The 11,431-nt window shown below is 31.3% G+C and overlaps 1 protein-coding gene across 1 annotated transcript; it reads right to left on the reverse strand.

Moving 5' to 3' along the window:
- Positions 1–2,281: 2,281 nt before the first annotated feature.
- On the reverse strand, positions 2,282–6,015 carry LOC132636660 (1-aminocyclopropane-1-carboxylate oxidase 2). Its single transcript, XM_060353623.1, has 4 exons — positions 5,786–6,015; positions 5,106–5,332; positions 3,875–4,208; positions 2,282–2,785 (listed from the first exon to the last, which is right to left on the reverse strand). Exons 1-4 carry the CDS (start codon positions 5,888–5,890, stop codon positions 2,504–2,506), a joined length of 948 nt encoding a protein of 315 aa, XP_060209606.1. The 5' UTR covers positions 5,891–6,015; the 3' UTR covers positions 2,282–2,503.
- Between the last annotated feature and the right edge of the window lie 5,416 nt (positions 6,016–11,431).

The raw sequence follows: 11,431 nt of genomic DNA on the forward strand, positions 1-11,431 counted from the left end.
AAAAAACACTTTATAGAATATGAAAAAGTGTATATATTATCACACAATAATTATTCATTTTATTTTGACAATATAAAGAGAATCAACATAGCCAGGAACAGGAAAAGAGAACAAATTATTAAGAATAAGAAAAGAACCAACAAAATATTCATAAATTAATTTAACATTTTTTTATGAGTGAATATTTAAGTTTAACATTTTCTTTAAAAAAATCCTAATATTAATCCGAAGCGCGTCTTCTTCCTGCTGGTAGTCACTTTCTTCTTTTTCAATTTCGTTTTATTATATGCTTTTGGATCTTTCAATTGCCACACGTATTATGAATTATGTTTTGCTGATGAAAAAAAAAGTTGGCTATGATTGTTGGGTGCAACGATGAAAATACATCATTTATGAATTTTAATTTCACAGCAAATGCTAGGCAAATCATCATTTCTCGTTAAAATTTAAGTTTTGACCTCTATTTTTTGAATCATTAAGTTTCAAATAGCTTTCAAAATTACACTGTGTCAATTTCTGAATAGATCTAATCGTATTTCCAAACAGATCTAATAGGAAAATAAATTATGCTTTGTAACACAATTTAAATTTAAGTAAGCAGTAGTAAAAAAATTATGAATTTAGAGAGTGAATATAATTACCTTAGAAGAAATGCATCCAACGTTAAGGTATATACCTCCAAGTGCACCAGACTCGTCAATACAGTTGATAAAATTAAGCAAATACTTAAAAAAATGGAATTCAAAAGTAAATTTTCAACGAAAACGTTGTCATACCTTTGCATCGTAAGGAAATGGTCCATTTGAATATGATGGCAAGACTGCACATGCATGAACCTCACAAGACAATTTGTGATTCTATAAAGGAAAAAAAAGAGTAAAATACAGTGAGTATGCAAAGTAAAAATCAACATTCTTCTTTTGGATTCGATATCGAGAATTAACGTGCGATAAGACTCCAAAAATAAAACACTTCCTGTACATAATCTATAATCTTGTCCTAGTTACACAAAATAGTTGAAAATGAAGTAAACAATCTGCTCGAATAACTACAAATACTCGACTATACATATACATAGAGAAAGCAAACAAAAACTTGTGAAACTTAGACTTTCTTGCACAATATAAAACTACAGAATTGAGGCATGGCAATGGCATATGAATGGACATTAATTTGTATTAATTATCCAATTTAATTGGAGATTTAAATAGTTGTTGGCCTGAACAGAAAAATGAGCAAAAACAGTCGAATAGGAAGATCAAAAAGCATTGGCATTAATATGTATTAATTGCTTTGTTTAATTAGAGAATAAAGATGATTATGGAGGGGTAAAGACTTTTAGGCCTTTTAACATAAGCTAAATTAATTGAATGGAGGAGGAAAAATTGTCAAGAAAATGAAAAAAAAGATAAATAGAATCATTGATCAAAGAGAGGTGCCACATCACTCTCTTATTGCCTAGCTTTATTATATATATAGATTGTTGATACGTGACATTATGTAATGACGGAAAACGATACAATCAGCCAAACATTGTATTCATCAAAACGATACATTACGGTGCAATACAACACAATACAATATAATATGACATGTTATGAAACAATATGTAACAACCATCCAAACAGATAGTTGCTAGATCCATTTCATTTTAGATCTTTTCACATAATTCAGGTATATTTTTAACAGATGTATAGTGTGGAGAATAATAAGTTATGTAGAGCGTTACTTCTGGTACATGTTGCCTTTTGGTGGTCAAACTAATTTGCTTATATCTCATATCCCAAGAAAAAGAACTAGATCTTTCTAAATTTAAAAATAATTTAACTTTAACTTCCTATGTTTTCTTTAATGACAAAGTCTGTATAGTCACACAAATGTTATTGTAGGTTTAAGACCCAAAGTTTCAAAAATTTAACAGTTAAACAAATGTTATGATATGTTTAAGATCACAAATTTTAAAAATAAAAAAATTCTTCTTAAATTCGTGCTCAATCGAACGAAAGTTCACTTAAATGAAACATAGGGAGTACATAAAAGTCCGGCATAGGTCGTATTTGTAGATTGTGGACGTCTACTCTATTGTTACATCTAACTTTTGATGGAGTGTACCATTTTTAAATTCCGTGCCTAGTAAATAAGAGTTTACTTAAATAAAAAAAAAAGAGAGTATATAATAAATGGTTAGTGAGGTGTTATTTGTAAATTTCGCGTCCAACCAAACATTCAAGCATATCGTATATTAGGGAAAAATCAAACAAAAATAAAAACTAATAAGAAAAGAAGGAACACAGGTCTTTTTGGGTATATTGAAATCTGTGTAAGGTACATACTTTAGGCCTCTTTACTACATATGTAGTAGGGACACACACTTTGTAAAAATAAAATCAATTCCACTATACTAAAAAAGCAAATAATAATGTATGACACTTGGTCTTGTAGTAATTCAATACGAGTAACAAATAATTTTGTTCCAATTTAATCTTTAATCCTGAATATGAATCTAAGCAGTTGCAACTGGACCAGTTTCCATAGCTTTCATTGCTTCAAATCTTGGCTCTTTGGCCTGAAACTTGAGACCAGCATATAACTTCATGTAATCATCAAACACAAATTTGGGGTAAACTTGTTTGTTTTCTTCTGCCTCTTTCTCAACTAGAGTTGGTGCTGGGTAGATCACTGCATCAGTTCCTGGATTATAGAAGGATGCTAATGACATCCGAGTCCCATCTTTTTGCGCAATCACTCTATGCATCACACTCTTGTACTTCCCGTTAGTGATCACCTATTTTCACATTTTCCATTAGAATTATGTACACTCCAAAATATATCGAGAAAAATGTGAATGACCCCATAACTCATAAGGGATGGTCTTAAAATGTAAAAGAAATAGTATCTTTTTAAATAAATGGCCATCAGATATGAATTAGGGTAGGAGTTTGGGGACAGTTCAATAGGTCAGAGACATTGAACCTGCTCAATAGGCGACTCTCATAAGCAAAAGTTTCATGTGCTCACTCAGGGGGTTGAAAAAAACAATAAAAGCTAAATATTAAAAATAATGTTGTCAATGAGGATTGAAACTAGGACACTAAAGACAATTTTGAACACCCTGGACCACTAGAGCTAACCATTTGCATTTGTTTAGGGTGTTCAAAAGTTAATATACGTACATAAACACAAAAAATCTACCCTACATATACACTATAATATTTTGCCGAGGCTATTCGGGTGAACACCCTGCCACCCCGTAGATCCGCCCTTGGGCAACACATTACACTATTTTTACTGTCTGTAACTTCTTGAAATGTCACGAACTCTTGCCTATTCGGTAAAAATAACCTATGCGCACAAGACAATTCGTACTTATGCCCGATAGCAGCATAGACCATTTCTCAAAGACTTTGTTAAGCTGAGCCAAAAGTTTAAAACTACCCCTTATAGTATCCAATTTTTTGCAACTTTTTGCAGAAAAATAGACACCTAGCTCCAATCCAGTATATAAGCATTTGATGCACATGTAACTACTACCGGTGGTGGACCCGGGATTTAAGGGTAGTGGATGCCTTATTAAAATTAATGAAAATAAAATGCTGAGCAGAGGTTTGAACCCAGGTTCCCGGCCACCCAAATCGCTAAAGCTCCACTTGGAAATCAAAGCACCCATCCATGTTTTTGGTTTGTAGGGTGCTTTTTGAGTTTTTATACCCAATTTTCATATATTTTTTATATAACTATACCTGGTCTGTGTCGGGTTCAACGGGTGCTAGAGCACCATTATATAGACTCGAACTCTAGTCTCTCTCTCTCTCTCTCTCTCTCTCTATATATATATATATATATATATATATATATATATATATGTAAATCTTACCTCAACTTGGTCGCCGAGGTTAACCACGATGGAGTGACGCATGGGAGGAACATCGACCCATTGCCCGTCTTTGAGAAGTTGTAGGCCGCTCACTTTGTCATCTTGGAAGAGAAGGATTAGGCCACCAGCGTCCGTGTGGGCGCGCAGCCCCTTGATCAAATCTGGTTTTGGGCATGGTGGATAGTTGCTCACTTTAGTCCCAAAATTTGGACCTTTAGAGCCATAAAATATCTTTTTCAAGTAACCTTTTTCTAGACCAAGATTTTCGCAGAGTAAATCCAAGAGTTCCTCTGCTAGCTTCTCTAATCTTTTAGCAAAATCCCTCATAACTTCCCTGCATTATATCAATAAATAGAATTAGCGACAGATTTTTACTGTTTTTTCTTTTTTTTTTTGGGAGTGGTCTTGAAAGTTCCTAGCTAGTTGAGGGGGTCAATTATGATGGTGCTATTAGTGGCCAAGTCTCAATCCAAAGTACATTGGATCCCTCCCCCCACCCCACAAAAGAAAACAAGTTACATAGAATAAAATAAGGAGTAGCAGATGGAGCATGTTTAGTTATACTAGATCTTTGTCCTCCTGCTATATTTCCCAATTTGGAATCTTTTGACACCGACTATATAATGTTACTTTTGTACAATAATAATAATAATAATAATAACAACCAATAAGCAAAACATAATGCTTCCTTATCCTTGAGGTTTAGAAGTTTTTTTTAATAGTAATATTCGAATCAATTTGTGTACATTTTCTCGTAGTTCGTTGAATAACTGCTACCTCCCGGCCCATTAATACAGTGGCACAACAAAAATAATTGACAAGGGGGGACAAAAACAAATTCAATAATATCATACTTAGAATTTGAACCTATATTTCTTTTATATCAAAGAAATTCAAGATTGTATATTTATATAAAAAAGTTTGTTATTACCCTACTTACGTCATATAACTTTCCGATAAAGGGAATTCAATTAAACCACCTTCCTTAGGGAATGTGGCTCCGCCACGGAGCATAAGTATTAGGCTATGTTATTCAGATTTTTCAAAAATATTGCCGCAATCATGTCAGAACCTCCAAAAATGCATTACATTTGGAGAATCTGACACAAAGTCCAAATAACATAGATAGCAGATAACTATGCCGACTAAAGCTTAGACAGATTGAAAAAAAATCACCTAACGTGACGTTCGAAAGCTTATTTTAGGACTATGTATAGGATTATGGGAATACCTGTATACATCATCAAGATCAGGGACTTCAGAGATGTTAGAAACTGGTAGATGCCGCAAGAAAAAAGTACTTTCCCAATCCATATCAGTAACCTCAGCTTCAACTCCTTCAAGTCCCTTCTTAGCCACCAATTCCTTAAATCTCTGTTCCATGCACTTCTTGTAATGCCCCTTTGTTAATTTCTCCACTGTGTCCATAACTTCATGTGGGATTCCATGGTTCACCAACTATACAATTTCCCAAACAAAAAAAAAAAAAAAAAAAAAATTAACATACACAACATTTTCAATAAAGTCTACACATATTGATGGGATAAGGGCGAGAGGCGGTCAGGAGATTCAGAATTTTTAGTTTATGGTTTCTGAACCACAATTATTTTTATTTACTGGGTTCTTGATTGATTATTTGTCCATATCAAATGATTTTTTTAACACAAATGCAAGGTTTGAGTCAAAATTACTGAATTTTGCTGAAACTGTAGCCATCATTATGGCTCCGCCAGTAAGCCATAAGGGCACATTTTTTTTTGAAGAAATATGATAAAAACAATATAAATATTATAAAGACGATAAATATATTGTTATGTATCCACCTTCTGTCCTAGTTGATTCTGATTCGATATTAGAAATATATTGATTTTTTCTCCAATAACTGAATACTTTTATCTGTAAATATTGTACCTCGAAGAAGCCCCAGTTTTCACAAGCATCATTAATCTTATCCATGGTGGCAGCTCTCTCAGCACCATTGAGTTTTTCCAAGTTGATAATTGGGAAGTTCTCCATTTTTAATTTCTTGAAGAATGAAAGAAATATGTGTTTGAAAGTGGAGAAATGTCTTTCTGATGTGTATATAGTGTGTGAATAACAAGATGGAAGATATTGAAGGTGAGTTTTTATGTGTAAAATATTGAGGCTTTGTTTTGGTATTTATAGGGAAAGAAATCATGTCCACTGCTGTTAATGAGTAGTTAATAATTGAACAGTGGTATCACACTCACGGTTGTGGGCCTATGGATTGACAAAATAAGTGAAAATTATGGGAGACTAAAGTTTAAATTCCAGTAGAAATAAAAGAATTATGAGTCACGTGTATGAAATCGTATTTGTTAGGGAACACTTTACTTCAGATGTGGGATTTTTCAGTACGAATTCGAATTTAATCGAGTCTCAATACAGATACTGAACTTTAGATGAAAAAAAAAAAAAGTCAAATAATTTTTATTTCATCAGCCTAAGCTCAGGGATGACGTAGGTACATGTGGGTTCAATTAAATCCCGTAAGTCGAACAATTATATTTCATCAACAGGACAAAAACGATTTTTTTCAGATTTCTATGTGTTAACTTTTGAATCGTCCTAACATAAGGAAAGAATTATTAACCCAAAAAAAAGAAGAAGGAAAGATTCAAGTGTAGTGGTAAAAAGGGTTGACGAGTTTAATTTTCATTTGTGACATCTAGTTTTTCTTTTTTGAATTTTCTTGTATAAATTTCTGGTATTGGCCAACAATGCAGGTCGAAGTCTCACTAAACTCATATAGTCTACTATGAGAGTTGGGACAATTAGAATTGGACCCATTTCTAGTGCCTAAAAATTGGTCATCTTGACTAAAACCTTATTGCTAATTTTTTTCATGTGTTATTTTAAAAGTTGTTGGTTCAGTTTGACAAGCATACTATTTGGAAGTTGCCAGGCAATTCACATTCTTAGGGCTGCACATTAAACTGCGTGGCAACTACTTTATTAAAGAAAATATGTATTTAACTTATATTGACAAGATAAAAGAATTTGTATTTTCATTGTTGTTTAACTAGTTGTAGCATATATGTACTCTCTTTTTCAGGTTATGTAGCTACTTACAATCGGGTTTTAATTACTATATGAGAAAAAATGTTGTTCAGCTGTTTAATTAGGTGAATCAGAAAACAATATGCGAGTGGATAAATTAAAAGGTCATTCCTCGAAAATCCCATAAACTTCAGGGATATTCACAAAGAGATCAATACACATCTTAAATAGTTCATAAATTCATGGGTATTCACAAAGAGACTAATATCTCGAGTATCCCATAAACTCATGGTTATTCATAAAGAGATCAATACATTAAATATTTTCTTTCAACTCAAAATAGCGAAGTGCTGCCGGCGTTCTTGCGATAAAATACATCTCAAGGAGGTCCAAATCATCCAATGTTCGAGAAATACGCCACTAATGACCCTCGAATTGCGGAGAAATATTAGGAGAGCAGAATCAAGGGATTAAACAGATCTTGTACTTGCATTGTTTATCAATAAAATCTTCATGTTCCTTAAAAAAAAAAAATTATATCAATAAAATCACTCAAGTCAGAGTAGTATATCAACAAAGTCATTATAGCCAAAAGATAAAAGAATAATTACATAAACCTCCTCTCAAGTTTGATTTTGTTTAACTTACCTTCTTTGTGTCTATACTTACCTTTCTTATTTTAATTTTTTAACCTAATTATTATTAATATAAGAAAATATAATTTAATTAATTTATCCTTTATGATATATTCTTTTGTTTAATTGATTTTGCAAATATATTTTAATATCACTTGAATAAAAATGGAGTTGGAAATAATTTTTAATTAACAAATGGAGATGGACAAAAACGAATTTTTCTGATTTCTATGTGTTAACTTTTGAATCTTCCGTTACAAGGGTAGATTCGTTAACCAAAAAAACAAAAAAGAGAGAGAGAGAGAGAAAGAAAGATTCTAAGTGTAGTGGTAAAAAGGGTTGGTGAGTTTAATTTTCAATTGTGACATTCTATATTTTTCTTTTTTGAATCTCTTTGTATAAACTTCTGGATAGATAAAGTTACTTGATATCGACACTATCTTATTTTGGTATTGACCTACAATGCAGGTCGAAGTCTCACGAAACTCCTATAGTCTACTAATCTACCACATGAGAGTTGGGACAATTAGAATTGGACCCATTTGTAGTAGCTAAAAATTGGTCATCTGGACTAAAACCTTATCGTTATTTTTTTTTTTTCATGTGCTATTTTAAAAGTTGTTGGTTCAGTTTGACAGGATGCTATTTAGAAGTTCCCAGGCAGTTCACATTCTTAGGGCTGCACATTAAGCTGCGTGACAACTTCTTTATTAAAGAAAATATGTATTTAACTTACGGAAAAGACTCAAATATGTTATCGAACTATCAGAAAAGATTCATTCGTGTCATTCGTTAATAGTTGGGCTCACAAATGCCACCGCCGTTATCATTTTGGGTCATATATGCTATTACTCACTAACAGAACTCTACTATTACCAGATTTTACCACGTGACATTATTTAAACCCTTCATTTTTACGAGTGGCATATATGAGCCATTTCGTAGTTCAGTGGCATATTTGAGCCTTTTTTCCAATTCCTATATAAACCTCAATCTTTTCTAATTTTATAAACCTCAATCTTTTCTAATTTTATGTAACAAGCTTATAAGGACAAGTTTGTCCCTTATATTAATAACATTATTATTTTACATGGAAAAACTATGCTCTCTTATTTAATTATATTATGAATCTAATCTTATTCTACGTCCTTCACAATTTTTACGTATTTTATGGCTCTTTAAAAAAAAATTAAAAACACATAAAATTTATCTAAGAAAAAAAGAGACAGACTTTAAAGAGAGTATACTAATGAGGTATAGATGGGTATGAAAAGTTACATATGAGTAAAATTTGGGGTGTTAATAGTGGTCTAGAGAAGGCTTAAATATGTCACACTCACATGTACTTTTCTTACTCATCTATACCTCATTAGAGTACTCTCTTTTATACATGTCTTTTTTGTCCTTAAACAAATTTTATGTGTTTTTAAAATCCTGTCACAAAGTATGTAAAAACTGTGAAGGATGTAGAATAAGATTGATTCATAATCCAATTAAATAAGAGATCATAGTTTTTCATGTAAAATAATAATGTTATTAATGTAAAGGACAAACTTGTTCCTATAAGCTCGTTACATCAAATAAGTAAATATTGAGGTTTATATAGAAATTGGGAAAAGGCTTATGCCACTAAACTACGAAATGGCTCATATATACTACTCGTAAAATGAAGGGTTTAGATAATGTCATGTGGCAAAATCTGGTAGTAGTAGAGTTCTATTAGTGAGTAATCGCATATATGACCCAAAATGGTAACGCGGTAGCATTTTTTAACCCAACTATTAACGAGTGGCATGAATGAACCTTTTCTGATAGTTTGATGACATATTTGAGCCTTTTCCGGTTAACTTATATTGGCAAGAATTTGTATTTTCATTGTTGTTTAACTAGTTGTAACATACATATACTCTCTTTTTCAGGTTATGTAGTTACAAACAATCGGGTTTTAAGTACTATATGAGAAAAGATATTGTTCAGCTATTTAATCATGTGAATCAGAAAACAATATGCGAGAGTGAATAAATTAAAAGGTCATTCCTCGAAAATCCCATAAACTCTAGGGATCTCAAATATTCCATAAATTCATTGGTATTCACAAAGAGACTAATATCTCGAATATCCCATAAACTCACGGGGTATTCATAAAGAGATCAAGACATCAAATATTTTCTTTTAACTCAAAATAGCGAAGTGCCGCCGACGTTCTTGCGATCAAATACATCTCAAGGAGGTCCAAAATCATCCAACGTTCGAGAAATACGCCACTAATGGCCCTCGAATTAGGGAGAAATATTAGGAGAGAAGAATCAAGGGATTAAACAGATCTTGTACTGCATTGTTTATCAATAAAATCTTCTTGTTTCTTCAAAAAAAAAAAAAAAAAAAAAAAAAAAAAACCTATAGCAAATGAACTATCATGGCCACTTATGTTTGATTTATATCAATAAAATCACTGAAGTTAAAGTAGTATATCAACAAAGTTATTATAGCCAAAAGATAAAAGAATAATTAAATAAACCTCCCCTCAAGTTTGATTTTGTTTAACTTACCTCTCTTATTTTAATTTTTTATAATAATTTTTTAACCTAATTATTATTAATATAAAAAAATATAATTTAGCTAATCTATCCTTTATGATATATTTTTTGTTTAATTGATTTTGCAAATATATATTTTAATATCAGTTGAATAAAAATGGAGTTAGAAATAATTTTTAATTTAAAAATATATTTCAAAATCAATTAAACAAAAGAATTTATCATAAAGGATAAATTAGTTAATTTTTATATTAATAATAATTCGGTTACAAAATTATTATAAGTAAATTAAAATAAGTGAGGCAAGTATTGCCAAAAAGAAGGTAAGTTAAACAAAATAAAAAATGAGGGGAGGTATGTACTTATTCCTTTAGCTTTTGGCTATAATGACTTTATTGATATACTACTCTAGCTTGAGTGACTTTATTGATACAAAGCAAACATAAGTGACAATGATATTGAATTTGCTATAGTTGAATGACCTTTTAAGTTATTCACTCCAACTTATATACATATATGAAGATTTCTTCGAGCATAATATAAAATAAGATAATTGTGAAGAAAATGATTTCTTTCCCAAAGTAAGAAGAGTCATTTTTCCTTTTTGGTGAAAATGATTTTTTAGAAAGAAAAAAATTCGATCAAACACTAGAAAATGACTTTTTGTTTTTTGCAAGATAATATTTTGAAAGTCTTCCCCAAACACAAATCCATGGTTTCTAATTGTTTTGTTAGTTATAGAGAAGAAGATTATGTTAGGGATACTTGAATATAAGTCGGCCACGTGATTGTTTATATATGCATTTATTTGATGGGGAAAAATTGCATTAACTTGTGGTTATAAAAAGAAACAATTAATGATTTAGTTAGACATCAAAACCACGAATTCTTTAATTATTTCGTTTGAACCAATTACAATTCTATAGTAACTATTCTTGACTACATGTTTGAACTTTGAACAGATCATGGTTGTTGCAAGTATATCTTTTCTTTGTCATCCATTTCATTATCAGCCAAACTTTTTATAAATAATTGTGGAAATTCATCTAACTAATTTCCTTTTTTTAATAAAACAGCCAGAATATGCAATCGATCTTTGACCAAGAACTTCTCCCTGATGTCGATCGAAGAAAATCTTATCTGGCTTCAAACAACTAGAAAATCCATTTCTATTTTACTAGTGAAGCATGTTAGTTACAATCAAAAACAGTACCAACGAGCAAGAAAATGAATATTAAGGCGAGATGGTCGTTAAGTGGTTGATATTGTACTTTTGGAATTAGAGTTTTTTTGTTTCGAGGGAGAATTTATCAAATTTGATCAATCATTAAATGAATTTGATCAGAAACAACACTTCAGAACAG

Source organism: Lycium barbarum, chromosome 4 (assembly GCF_019175385.1).
Source record: "Lycium barbarum isolate Lr01 chromosome 4, ASM1917538v2, whole genome shotgun sequence".
In the NCBI taxonomy this organism is placed as follows: domain Eukaryota; kingdom Viridiplantae; phylum Streptophyta; class Magnoliopsida; order Solanales; family Solanaceae; genus Lycium; species Lycium barbarum.

Bases quoted from the DNA above. Each gene is read 5' to 3' on its own strand.
- LOC132636660 (XM_060353623.1), bottom strand. From the start codon at position 5,890: ATGGAGAACTTCCCAATTATCAACTTGGAAAAACTCAATGGTGCTGAG. The intron at 5,333-5,785 runs GTACAATATTTA...GAAATTGTATAG, and splicing joins AAAACTGGGGCTTCTTCGAG to TTGGTGAACCATGGAATCCC. The intron at 4,209-5,105 runs GTATTCCCATAA...GATATAATGCAG, and splicing joins GATCTTGATGATGTATACAG to GGAAGTTATGAGGGATTTTG.